The sequence below is a fragment of the Ovis canadensis genome, chromosome 16 (assembly GCF_042477335.2).
Source record: "Ovis canadensis isolate MfBH-ARS-UI-01 breed Bighorn chromosome 16, ARS-UI_OviCan_v2, whole genome shotgun sequence".
Classification (NCBI taxonomy): Eukaryota; Metazoa; Chordata; class Mammalia; order Artiodactyla; family Bovidae; genus Ovis; species Ovis canadensis.
Window position 1 is genome coordinate 36,276,633 of NC_091260.1, and position 14,474 is coordinate 36,291,106.

Consider the following 14,474-nt stretch of genomic DNA (forward strand, 5'->3'; position numbering starts at 1 on the left):
GTTCATGACATGGTACAGGAGGCATTGATCAAGACCATCCCCAAGAAAAAGAAGTGCAAAAAGGCAAAATGTTTGTCTGAAGAGGCCTTACAAACAGGTATGAAAAGAAGAGAAGTGAAAGGCAAAGGAGAAAAGGAAAGATATACCCATTTGAATGCAGAGTTCCAAAGAATAGCAAGAAGAGATAAGAAAGCCTTCCTCAGTGATCAATGCAAAGAAATAGAGGAAAACAATAGAATGAAAAAGACTAGAGATTTCTTCAAGAAAATTAGAGATACTAAGGGAATTTTCATGCAAAGATGGGCACAATAAAGGACAGAAATGGTATGGACCTAACAGAAGCAGAAGATATTAAAGAGGTGGCAAGAACGCACAGAAGAACTGTACAGAAAAGAGCTTCACGACCCAGATAATCATGATGATGTGATCACTCACCTAGAGCCAGACATCCTGGAATGTGAAGTCAAGTGGGTCTTAGGAAGCATCCCTTTGAACAAAGCTAGTAAAGGTGACGGAATTCCAGTTCATCTATTTCAAATCCTGAAAGATGATGCTGCACTCTATATGCCAGCAAATTTGGAAAACTCAGCAGTGGCCACAGGACTGGAAAAGGTCAGTTTTAATTCCAGTCCCAAAGAAAAGCAGTGCCAAAGAATGCTCAAACTACTGCACAGTTGCACTCATCTCAGATGTTAGCAAAGTAATGCTCAAAATTCTCCAAGCCAGGCTTCACCAGTACGTGAACTGAGAACTTCCAAATGTTCAAGCTCATTTTAGAAAAGGCAGAGGAACCAGAGATCAAATTGCCAACATCTGCTGAATCATCAAAAAGGCAAGAGAGTTCCAGAAAAGCATCTATTTCTGCTTTATTGACTATACCAAAGCCTTTGACCGTGTGGATCACAACAAACTGGAAAATTCTTCAAGAGAAGGGTATACCAAACCACCTGACCTGCCTCCTGACCAATCTGTATGCAGATCAAGAAGCATTAGAACCGGACATGGACAACAGACTGGTTCCAAATCGGGAAAGGAGTATGTCAAGGGTGTATTATGTCACCTTGCTTGTTTAACCTGTATGTAGACTACATCATGAGAAACACTGGGCTGGAGGAAGCACAGGCTGGACTCAAGATTGCCAGGAGAAATACCAATAATTTCAGATATTGCAGAAAGTGAAGAGGAACTAAAGAACCTGTTGATGAAAGTGAAAGAGGAGAGTGAAGAAGTTGGCTTAAAGCTCAACAGTCAGAAAACTAAGATCATGGCATCCGGTCCCATCACTTCAGGGCAAATAGATGGGGAAACATTGGAAACAGTGACAGACTTTATTTTCAGGGGCTCCAAAATCACTGCAGATGGTGACTTGCAGCCATGAAATTAAAAGATGCTTGCTCCTTGGAAGAAAAGCTATGACCAAGCTAGACAGCTTATTAATAAGCAGAGACATTACTTTGCCAACAAAGATCCATCTAGTCAAAGCTGTCATTTTCCAGTAGTCATGTATCGATGTGAGAGTTGGATTGTAAAGAAAGCTGAGCGCCAAAGAATTGATGCCTTTGAACTGTGTGGTGTTGGAGAAAACTCTTGAGAGTCTCATAGACTGCAAGGAGATCCAACCAGTCTATCCAAAAGGAAATCAGTCCTGAATATTCATTGGAAGGAATGATGCTGAAGCTGAAACTCCAATACTTTGGCCACCTGATGCCAAGAACTGACTCATTTGAAAAGACCCTGATGCTGGGAAAGATTAAAGATGAGAGGAGAAGGGGACAATAGAGGATGAGATTGTTGGGTGGCATCACTGACTCAATGGACATGAGTTTGAGTAAATTCTGGGAGTTGGTGATGGACAGGGAAGCCTGACATGGTGCAGTCCATGGGGTCACAAAAAGTCGGACACAACTGAGCGACTGAAACAAACTATGATACTTATAATTTTAGACATGTTCATTTTAAAGTACTTATGAAATATCTCAAGTGGATGTCTTGTAAGCCACTGAAAACAGAAAATTAGAGTCAGAAAGAGGGGTTTACATGTCATCAACATGGAGTAGGTCATAGGAAAATCATGTAGTTGCATTTTACTTTTTTATATAATTTGGTTTTTTGTTTTTTAATATGAGATTGTATCCCATATACTTATTGTTAAAACCAGTGTATTTGGTCATCTTATTTTACTCATCCTGTTTTTATTTTGCTACACCCTTGCTCTTTACTTTTTGTTTGATTTTGACATATGAACAACGCATACTGTCTTTGTGTGTCCCCATCTGCACCCTCAAAGGCATTCAGGACTGGCAAGAAGCAGAGACCATCCCCTGTCTTCTGGTGGGTCTATTTAGACACTGGGTGTGAGTTGAGAGAATTGGTGGTAGAGCAAATATGAATCACCCTGCAGGCAAACTATTTCCTAAAGCAAAGTAGAATGTTATAAAAAGGGCTGAAATTTGCATAGGTTTTTTTTTTTTTTTGTAAAATCCAGCTCCATCTGCCACGTAATCAGTATAATTCTTTTCAAATTTAGACATTAAATTCTGTTGATACTAACTTTCACTGTGTTTCTTCTTTTTCTATGTCTTTAGAGATATTTTAATGATGATAGAGAAACTGTACTGATATAGAACGACATTTTGTACCAGAAAAATTCAGTCTATTCTTACATTTTCTGTTATTATTCCTTTCCAGGTGAACTTATAGTTCCATGTGCTCATATCCACCCTGAATCTTCAGTTGTACAACTTGGTTCGAATTTCACGGCAGTTTGTGTGCTAAAAGAAAAATGTATGAATGATTATCATGTGACTGCTAATGAAATTTTCTGGAAAACAGGCCGTGTTACTGTTCCTTATGAACAATATGCTGTCATAAACAGAACAGCATCTAGTGTCACATTTCCAAATATAACTTTAATAAATGCTCTGCTCACTTGCAACATTCGTATGTTTGGACAGATTAATCGGAGTGTTTATGGAATCAGAATCATTTCAGGCTGTAAGTTTTGTTTTACTTTTATTATTTCAGACTTTGTCATGACTGTTGAATTACATCTTTAATGTCCATTGTCTTTTGGTCTTTTTGAAATGCAGTAACTGTCAGCTCAATGAGTTTTGGACTGTTTTTTCTTTTTAACGTTTAAGAAAAAAATAAGCTTAGGAGTAGAATTGCATTTGCATTACAAATATATAGAAGCCTAAGGAGTAACACAAGTTTAATATTTTTCCTGAAAGTCAAGCACCTGTCAGCTTTCTAGAAAAACATTTTGACAAGAGATACCCACCAAAAATGTTGAGTTGAAATCTGTGACTGTGCTCATAGTGACTTTCAATATTCCTTAGTTGTGGAGAAAATGCAGTGTAAAGCAACTATCTGAAGAAAGTGAATCAATACTGGAGGATCCTTTTATATTGAAGTAGACAAATAAATTTACTATGATCCAAGAATGGATTGCCAAATTTGTGGATCAACTAACACTATAATTTTAGCGTTTGCTTTCTCGCCAGCAGAGTTTGGGAAGGGAGAGATATAAATGAATCATTTTTGCTTCTATCTAAAATACACTTGAAAAGTCAGTTGATAATGCTTTCCAGCTATAAATAAAAGTTGAAACTTTGTGTAGAAAGTTAATTTGAAATGTACCTAGTAATGACAAGTATGATAGAAAATGTATGTTACTATCTAAAATGTTTGAATTTACATAGAAAAGAAATTAATGTTTTAGTCACCAGTATTTCATTATGTCTTTTCTTGGTTTTGTTTTTTTCTGTCTGATTTTGGTTATCTTAAATGTCTAGAGGAGTATATAAATTGCATGCTTTCTGTGAATATGAAGCTTTTTGAAATTTGCTTATTTTTCCCTTTTAGTGCCTCCTGAAAAACCTAAAAATTTGAGTTGCATTGTGAATGAAGGAAAGAAAATGATGTGTCAGTGGGATCCTGGAAGGGAAACACACCTGGAAACAAACTACACTTTAAAATCTGAGTGGCAAGTTATTTTAAATTTTTTGTACATTGAATTTATTAAGTTTGCCTTTGTGGTAGAGTTTTTATCTTGTAGTATTATTAAATGCAAAATTTTAAATGTTTTATTTAACTTTTTATTTTAGAACACCTGAAACATGAAAATAGAAAGAATAGTGTAAGAAATCCTCATGCTCATCACCAAGCTTCAATAATTATCAGCCCATTACCAGTCTTACTTTATATATACCCCACACTCAGATTGTTTTTAAAAAATAGACATCATATCATCTCATCAATAAATATTTTAGTACTTTAATGGAAAAGATAAGGACACTTTTAAAAAATCCAAATATAATTGAAAATACTCTCATATTGTTACATTTTTAATTATTGTTCAAATTTTCCCAGTTGTCTCATGGATTCAGTTCAGTTCAGTCGCTCAGTCGTGTCTGACTCTTTGTGACCCCATGAATCGCAACATGCCAGGCCTCCCTGTCCATCACCAACTCCCAGAGTTCGCTCAGACTCACATCCATCGAGTCAGTGATGCCATCCAGCCATCTCATCCTCTGTCGTCCCCTTCTCCTCCTGCCCCCAATCCCTCCCAGCATCAGAGTCTTTTCCAATGAGTCAACTCTTCGCATGAGGTGACCAAAGTACTGGAGTTTCAGCTTTAGCATCATTCCTTCCAAAGAAATCCCAGGGCTGATCTCCTTCAGAATGGACTGGTGGGATCTCCTTGCAGTCCAAGGGACTCTCAGGAGTCTTCTCCAATACCACAGTTCAAAAGCATCAATTCTTCAGTGCTCAGCCTTCTTCACAGTCCAACTCTCACATCCATACATGACTACTGGAACAACTGTAGCCTTGACTAGACGAATCTTAGTCAGCAAAGTAATGTCTCTGCTTTTGAATATGCTCTCTAGGTTGGTCATAACTTTTCTTCCAGGAGTAAGCGTCTTTTAGTTTCATGGCTGCAGTCACCATCTGCAGTGATCTTGGAGCCAAAAAAAAAAAAAAAGGTCTAACACTGTTTCCACTGTTTCCCCATCTATTTCCCATGAAGTGATGGGACCGGATGCCATGATCTTTGTTTTCTGAATGTTGAGCTTTAAGCCAACTTTTTCACTCTCCACTTTGACTTTCATCAAGAGGCTTTTTAGTTCCTCTTCACTTTCTGCCATAAGGGTGGTATCATCTGCATATCTGAGGTGATTGATATTTCTCCTGGCAATCTTGATTCCAGCTTGTGTTTCTTCCAGTCCAGCATTTCTCATGATGTACTCTGCATATAAGTTAAATAAGCAGGGTGACAATATACAGCCTTGACGTACTCCTCTTCCTATTTGGAACCAGTCTGTTTTTCCATGTCCAGTTCTAACTGTTGCTTCCTGACCTGCATACAGATCTCTCAAGAGGCAGGTCAGGTGGTCTGGTATTCCCATCTCTTTCAGAATTTTCCTGTTTATTGTGATCCACACAGTCAAAGGCTTTGGTATAGTCAATAAAGCAGAAATAGATGTTTTTCTGGAACTCTCTTGCTTTTTCCATGATCCAGCGGATGTTGGCAATTTGATCTCTGGTTCCCCTGCCTTTTCTAAAACCAGCTCGAACATCTGGAAGTTCACGATTCATTTATTGCTGAAGCCTGGCTTGGGGAATCTTGAGCATTATTTTGCTAGTGTGTGAGATGAGTGCAATTGTGCGGTAGTTTGAGCATTCTTTGGCATTGCCTTTCTTTGGGACTGGAATGAAAACTGACCTTTTCCAGTCCTGTGGCCACTGCTAAGTTTTCCAAATTTGCTGGCATATTGAGTGCAGCACTTTCACAGCATCATCTTCCAGGATTTGAAACAGCTCAACTGGAATTCCATCACCTCCACTAGCTTTGTTTGTAGTGATGCTTTCTAAGGCCCACTTGAGTTCGCATTCCAGGATGTCTGGCTCTGGATGAGTGATCACACCATCATGATTATCTGGGTCGTGAAGATCTTTTTTGTACAGTTCTTCTGTGTATTCTTGCCACCTCTTCTTAATATCTTCTGCTTCTGTTAGGTCCATACCATTTCTGTCCTTTATCGAGCCCATCTTTGCATGAAATGTTCCCTTGGTATCTCTAATTTTCTTGAAGAGATCTCTAGTCTTTCCCATTCTGTTGTTTTCCTCCATTTCTTTGCATTGATCGCTGAAGAAGGCTTTCTTATCTCTTCTTGTTCTTCTCTGGAACTCTGCATTCAGATGCTTATATCTTTCCTTTTCTCCTTTGCTTTTCACCTCTCTTCTTTTCACAGCTATTTGTAAGGCCTCCCCAGACAGCCATTTTGCTTTTTTGCATTTCTTTTCCATGGGGATGGTCTTGATCCCCATCTCCTATACAGTGTCACGACCCTCATCCCGTAGTTCATCAGGCACTCTATCAGATCTAGGCCCTTAAATCTATTTCTCACTTCCACAGTATAATCATAAAGGATTTGATTTAGGTCATACCTGAATGGTTTAGCGGTTTTCTCTACTTTCTTCAATTTAAGTCTGAATTTAGTAATAAGGATTTCATGATCTGAGCCACAGTCAGCTCCTAGTCTTGTTTTTGTTGATTGTATAGAGCTTCCCCATCTTTGGCTTCAAAGAATATAATCAGTCTGATTTCGCTGTTGACCATCTGGTGATGTCCATGTGTAGAGTCTTCTCTTGTGTTGTTGGAAGAGGGTGTTTGCTATGACCAGTGCATTTTCTTGGCAAAAGTCTTTGCCCTGCTTCATTCCACATTCCGAGGCCAAATTTGCCCGTTACTCCATGAATATATGTATATATTTTTACACTTGTCAAATCAAGATTTAAGTAATCACCATATATTGCCAATTCACATATCTTGTCTCTCTTAACCATAGGTTCTACCTTCTTTCTTTGCAGTTCAGTTGTTAAAATAATGGGTTTACATCATTTAACACATTCCTCTGTCCCTTTATTTACTGAAATTTGCTATTAGATCTAGACATTTAATCAGTTTTCCCCCCCAAAAAAATAATCCATAGGAGTTATATGTATTTTCACTAGGAATGACCATATGGTGTTTGTTTTTGTTTTTCTTATATTAAAATTTGAGCAGTGGTTTCAGGTACTAACAGAATTTCCGCTTAGTTTTTCAAATGTAAAGAAAAGTTGAAGGAATTTTACAGTGAACATTTATATGTACTCATTACCTAGATTCTACAGTTAACATTTTACTGTACTTGTCTCCCATCTACCAACCCATCTCATTTTAATGAATTTCAGAGTGAGTTAGAGACATCCATATACTTCCACCCTTAATCACTTGAACATTTACATCATTAATTAATTAGTCCCTAGCATCTTCCAAAGGTAGATATAAGAGATTTTTCTCCTCATTATGAATTCATATTTAAACATTTGATGTCTTGTTATTTATTTATTTGGCTGCGCCAGGTCTTAGGTGCAGCATGCAGGGTCTTTGATTTTCTTTGCATCATTCAGGTTCTTTAGTTGCAACATGCGAACTCTTAGTGGCGGCATGTGGTATTTAGTTCCCAGATCGGGGTGAAACCCTGACCACCTGCATTGGGAGCGCAGAGTCTTAGCTACTGGACCATTGGGAATTCTTGATTTGATGTGTTTTAATCTATTACAGTTACTGTTCTTAATACTTAAGTTGTCCCATCTTAGTGGGAACTTTTCAGATTGGCTTATCCTTTTGACACAACTTCATGAGTTCTTTGATAGCTTCCTGATTCCTGAAGTGACATGATGTTCCAGGTTCATCTTAATATGTTTTCTGTTCCAGACCTAGAATCAACCAATTCCCAAGTAGTCATGGTTCCACTTGTGTGGAATATAATTTAGAGACTGTAGTCTGGGTGTTGGGTAGCTTATTGCTACTGGGTTGTTGTTTCTAGGCTTTTTTAGTGTAAAGAACAAAAAATGTTTTTAAGATAAAATACATCATGAACTCGTACTGGTATTTCCAATTTAAAATCCAGACTATATGTTTTTAGTTAATTCATCTAACATCTATATCTCCTTTCTTTGAGCTGTTTCATTTTGCTTGTGGTTTTTAAGAATTTTCTTCATTGTATACAGTAATAAATTAATCCACACAAATTTCTAAGACAAAGTATGTTTATAGAAGTCTCCATTCCCTGTCTCCTTTACCTTATTTACCCCCTCCTTCCAAAGGTTACCCGTTTTGGTTTGGTTTTGATTTATCCTTCTATTTTAAAAAACAGCGCATATATATATATATATATATATATATATATATATGTATATGTATATATGCATATATATTCTTAATTGATGCATGATTTAAATGTATGTGAGTAAATTTAGTCATATCACTTGAAACTTTCTATGGTAATAGAAATTAGAAAGTGGTTTAGTGGTTGGAAAGGGACTGAGGGAATTTTCTGGAAGGATAGAAATTCTATACCTGCTCTATCACCTCATAGCATATTGTGTTTTGAAAAAGCATACTGTGCTTAAAGAAAGACATTGCTAATACTGTAAAGGTTCTGTTCAAGGAAAGGAAAAAAACAGGACTAATATCACTAATAAGTTTTGGAGAAGGGTCATTGGGTTAGAGCATAAGATTCTAAATATATTCTTGGAATAAAATTTTGAAAATAATCTTGTGTTTTAAGATATAGATCAAACTCAGTTTTAAAGAAAAACAGGTGAATTCTAACAAATTTTGTTTCTAGTGTTCAATAGTTTGTTTTAAACTTATTGAAATTAACTTGTTTTTTCTAAGGTATGATAATCTGGGTCTCATCAAACTCTTTTCAAGTAACCCTTTTCACTCTTAATTTATTCAAATCTTTTAATGACTGACTTTACCATTTTTGTATTTAGGGCAACAGAGAAGTTTGATGATTGTAAAGCAAAACGTGACACCCCCACCTCATGCACTGTTGATTATCCTCCTGTGTATTTTGTCAACATTGAAGTCTGGGTAGAAGCAGAGAATGCCCTTGGGAAGGTTGCCTCAGATCATATCAATTTTGATCCTATAGATAAAGGTACTTATAAACCTAAATTTGAGAATTTATTAGTTTTGAGTTTAATTAATAGAAAATAATAAGCATTTATTTTCTTAGTGACTTCTGCAAATTAACTTTATCAACAACATTAAAAATAGTTTGGAAAAAGAAAAATATCCATAATCCAACCACACTGGCAGCTGCTTTTAATATTATCTCTGATATCTATTCAGATATCAAACATCTTATAGCATTATAGTCATAGTGTATATGCTCATTTTTATACTCTTTTTAAATTCCATATGTCATCACTATTTAACTTTTAATATCTGGACCTGAAAATATTATCAAAAGTAATAAATTGACAAGGAAAAGAACTAGAATTTCTTTAAGAACCTTTTCCTTCCAGTATAGTAGTATGGTATAGCATTTTTTTAGACGGATTTGTTCATTTGGTGAGAATAAATGCATATTATGAAATAAAATATAAAGAGTATATTGGACTTTGTAAGAAATTATAAAAGTAAACCATGGTAAACATTAGGATCTTTTTTATTTTTCAGTGAAGCTCAATCCACCACATATTTTATCAGTCAACAGCTCAAAGGAACTGTCTAGTATTTTAAAATTGACATGGACTGACTCACGTTTTAAGAGTTTTATAACTCTGAAATATGACATTCAATATAGGACCAAAGATGCCTCAACTTGGAACCAGGTAAATTGAAAGTTACTGTTTATTCAAATAGTCTTGTCCTTAACCCACTAACCTAAAAGTCTCAGGCATTTTCTGAATGTCTTAAATTTCTGGTTATGTGAAGTAGTTTGCTTGACACTTCTAGATCTGTATTTCAAGCAAGGACCAATAGGAAGACATCCAGACAGAGAATACAATTTTGCTCAGCACAGTAGATTTTAAGTGAAATATGGAAGTGATGCAGAATGAGAGGGAGTAGCATTTTTGGTGAGAGGTGAAAGGACCACAGATAACAGGAGCAGATTAGGTAGAGGAGTGAAAATGAAGAGATTATAGGGGTAAGGTCGAGCAGGCATTAACAAACTACATCTGCAGGCCAAATTCAGCCTGTCATCTGTTTTTGTAAATAAAGTTGTATTGGAACACAGCCACAAACATTCGTTTACGTATTCTTTCTGATGATTTTTGTGCTACATAGAAAGAGTTGAATAACTGCAACAGAGACCATTTGGCCCACAGCCTAAAGTATTTACAGTCTAGCCCTTTATAGAAAGTTTGCCAACCCATAAAATAGACGGATTATAAGATTGAAAAATAAAAGGACTGTATACCCAAATTTACAACAAACTGGAAAATTCTTAAAGAGATGGGAATACCTTACCTGCCTCCTGAGAAGCCTGTATGCAGGTCAAGAAGCAGCAGTTAGAACTGAACATGGAATAATGGACTGGTTCAAAATTTGGAAAGGACTACGTCAAGGCTATATATTGTCACCCTGCCTATTTAACTTAACATGCAGAGTACATCATGTGAGCTTCCCTGGTGGCTCAGATGGTAAAGAATCTGCTTGCAGTACAGCAGACTCAGGTTCAATCCCTGGGTCAGGAAGATACCCTGGAGAAGGGAATGGCAACCCACTCCAGTATTCTTGCCTGGAGAATTCCATAGACAGAAGAGCCTGATAGGTTGTAGTCTGTGGGATCACAAAGCTGGACACGACTGAGCAACTAACACTTTACTTTTAACTTCTTTCACATCATGTGAAATGCTGGACTGGGTGCGTCACCAACTGAAATCAAGATTGCTGGGAGAAATACCAACAACCTCAGATATGCAGATAATACCACCCTAATGGCAGAAATTGAAGAGGAACTTAAGAGCCTGTTGATGAAGGTGAAAAAGAAGAGTGAACTAGCTGGCTTAAAACTCAGCATTCAAAAGCCTAAGATCATGGCATCTGGTCATATCACTTCATGGCAAACAGATGGAAAAAATAGAAACAGCAGATTTTATTTTCTTGGGCTCCAAAATCACTGTGGATGGTGACTGCAGCCATGAAATTAAAAGACACTTGCTCTTTGGAAGAAAAGCTGTCACAAACCTAGACAGTGTATTAAAAAGCAGAGACATCATTTTGCTAACAAAGGTCCATCTAATCAAAGCTATAGTTTTTCCACTAGTCACATAACAGATATAAGAGTTGGACCATAAAAGAGCACTGAGCACCCAAGTATTGATCCTTTCAAACTATAGTGCTGGAGAAGACTCTTGAGAGTCCCTTGAACTGCAAGGAGATGAAACCAGTCAATCCTAAAGGAACTCAACCCTGAATATTCATTGGAAGGACTGATGCTGAAGGTGAAGCTTCAGTATTTTGGCCACCTGATGTGAAGAGCCAAATCACTGGAAAAGACCCTAATGCTAGGAAAGATTGAGGGCAGGAGGAGAAAGTGGTAACAGAGGATGAGATGGTTGGATGGCTTCATTGACTTAGTGGACATGAATTTGAGCAAACTTCAGGAGATAGTGAAGGACAGGGAAGCCTGGCATGCTGCAGCCCGTGGGGTTGCAAAGAGTCGGATCTGACTTAGTGACTGAATACCACCACCACCACCTAAAGATGATGTTATAAGCAGAAGAAATACTAGGAGCTTTTAATTTAAAAGGTTATCATCATAGCATTGAGATCTGCATACTACTCTCTGTTATAACTCCATTTATCATTAACAGTATGCGTTTGCTTTGTTTCTCTGAGCTCCAAAGGGAATTGAGCCCGTGACCTTCCTGCTTCTGTCCTCTATTCCACATGGACTCGGAATACAATCAGAAAAAGCAACAAACTAAAGTGGATTAATGCTTCATGTTGTACATGAGGATTGTACAGAGAAGATACATACCAGAAGTTCTTCAGAATTTTTTCAATATCATAGTATCTTAATTCACTTGTAGAAAAAAGACTGACACATTTTGTATTCAATATTGAAATCTCAGAGTGGTAGAAAGAACCTTTTATCTATGTTTGAAGTGAAGTGAAGTCGCTCAGTTGTGTCCTACTCTTTGCGACCCCATGGACTGGGGCCTGCCAGGATCCTCTATCCATGAAATTCTCCAGGCAAGAGTAGTGGAGTAGGTTGCAATTTCCTTCTCCAGGGGATCCTCCTGACCTAAGGATCGAACCTGGGTCTCCTGCATTGTAGGCAGACGCTTTACTGCCTGAGCCACCAGGGAAGTCACTAAATCTATGTTTAGTCTGCTCTTTTTTTTCTGAAAACCAAGTTTATCTACAAAGATAGCTTTTGTTTTTCATAATTGGGCTGGATATCTTCCTTTTTGCCCCTCTAGATTTATATTCTACCCTTCTTCACCTACTCTTTGTCTTGGGATGCAGACCTGTATGGATTGTATCTGTTGGTTGTGGCGGGGTCTTGGCAAGAGGGAGGAGAGAGAAGTGAGATCAGCATATTTTTTTGCGCTGCTTCCTCCATAAAGCTTTCCTGTCTCAACCTAAAGTCACTACTTCTCTCAAGTTAACCCTTTGTGACCCTGTTCTTCCAGGTTCTGGTACCACCCCTCTTCCCTTAGATTCTAAAGGTGGTAACACCACTAAGCCCAAAGAGTACTGCCTATACTATCTAATAAGGTTTCCTACACTCTGCTCATATTTCCCTTAGTAAACCCTCCTTGAATTAAATTTTAATTGGAATTTCTCTTTTTCCTGTTAAGACCATGAGTGTTATAGGAGCATAGAAGAAAGAAATAAAAAAAGGATGAGAAGATTAATAATAGTTGTTTCCATATTTCCCAAACCTGTTAAGTTTTACTAATTTTGAGTGCTTTTTTCACTTTGATTTATTTCTCTGCAGAGCTTGAGTCAAATTAGTCTTTTTTTCATTAGTTATTAGGCTTGTTTCATTAATTAGCTTCTAAATATTAGGCAGCTTAGAAGATGTGTAATAAATACCTCGGGATTTTTTGTTGGTCAATTTGCTTTGTTTTCAGGTTCCTCCTGAAGATACATCATCTACCCGATCTTCATTCACTGTTCAGGACCTTAAACCTTTTACAGAATATGTGTTTAGGATTCGTTGTATGAAGGAAGATGGTAAAGGATATTGGAGTGACTGGAGTGAAGAAGCAAGTGGTATCACATATGAAGATAGTAAGTAAATAAATATATGAAGAAAAAATTGAATTTTGACTATATATTTTATCTGCTTTTAATAATATAGACTTCATTGCATCTTTTATGAACATTTTATTCAAACTGATATTTTATACTTTTTAAAGGATCTTAAGATGTAAAATTTAATATACATTATTGATAGTACAAATCTAATATAATTAAAGGAAATTGTGGAATGGTGTCTTAGATACAATGAGAAAATCATTAATAGTTGGTAAATCTAGAACATTTTATTAAAGGAGAGTAGTCTCAAAATATCTCTAACTAGAGGATCATATCCTGAATCTTTAAAATCATACTGCTAAGTCACTTCCGTCGTGTCTGACTCTGTGCGACCCCAGCGGCGGCAGCCCACCAGGCTCCCCCGTCCCTGGGATTCTCCAGGCAAGAGCACTGCAGTGGGTTGCCATTTCCTTCTCCAATGCATGGAAGTGAAAAGTGAAAATGAAGTCGCTCAGTCGTGTCCGACTCTTCGCGACCCCATGGACTGCAGCCTACTAGTCTCCTCCGCCCATGGGATTTTCCAGGCAAGAGTACTGGAGTGGGGTGCCATCGCCTCCTCCGTAAAATCATACTACCTACCAAAATGTGCATTAGACCTTCACTGTCAAAAAGATAGCTGTACTGTAGTTTTTATTCATTTGTTTATCAGTAGTTAATAAGCCCCTGAAAAAGCATTGTTGCATTTTGATTGATTGGTTTATTTTAATTTTCCCTTTGTTTTTCATGATAATACAATGCATATAGGTAGAATCCAAAAGGCATAAAAGGATACACAATATGAAGTAAGATTCCTTCCCCTTTCATCTATAACCATCAAGAAATAATCGTAGGGAGGGGGGAAGACAAGATGGCAGAGGAGTAGTGGACATGTAGTACACCTCCACAAATGTTTCAGGAATACATCTTCAGATACAGAAGATCTTTCAGAACACCAGCTGAGAGCAGGCAGGAGTCCCTGACCCCTGGAAAGGAATGTATAGATCCACACAAAACTTGGCAGGATGAAGGAAGGAAGTAAGAAAGAGGAGAGTAAGCAGGACTGGACCTGTACTTGGAGAGTGAGGGAACCGAAGCAAGGGTCAGATCACCACACTGGGGCATTGTTTGGGATGCAGGGAAGCATTTGAGGCTGTTAGAGAGTGCAGCAGTTGATCTGTGACAGTCTGGATGGAGTGAGAACCACACAGACGATCCTTGCCACGTCCATATGTATCCCAGACAGGATTGCAAGTCCTCTGGAACATGTGGTGGCTGGGAGCTGGAATGTAGGGATTGGGGAGCAATCCCGGGGTGAGGTCTGCTATTGACTGCAGGGAGATGGCTCCCAGGGACGTGAGGGAGGAGATTGCAGAAG

At 37.7% G+C, this 14,474-nt stretch overlaps 1 protein-coding gene across 1 annotated transcript in view; it reads left to right on the forward strand.

Annotated features, from left to right (window-relative positions):
• IL6ST (interleukin 6 cytokine family signal transducer) overlaps positions 1 to 14,474 on the forward strand; it is a 68,687-nt gene that overhangs the window by 29,474 nt on the left and 24,739 nt on the right. Inside the window, exons 3-7 of the mRNA XM_069556512.1 lie at positions 2,689 to 2,994; positions 3,865 to 3,985; positions 8,830 to 8,996; positions 9,521 to 9,675; positions 12,934 to 13,093. Coding sequence (XP_069412613.1) covers positions 2,689 to 2,994; positions 3,865 to 3,985; positions 8,830 to 8,996; positions 9,521 to 9,675; positions 12,934 to 13,093 — 909 coding nt within the window. The remainder of the gene's footprint in view (positions 1 to 2,688; positions 2,995 to 3,864; positions 3,986 to 8,829; positions 8,997 to 9,520; positions 9,676 to 12,933; positions 13,094 to 14,474) is intronic.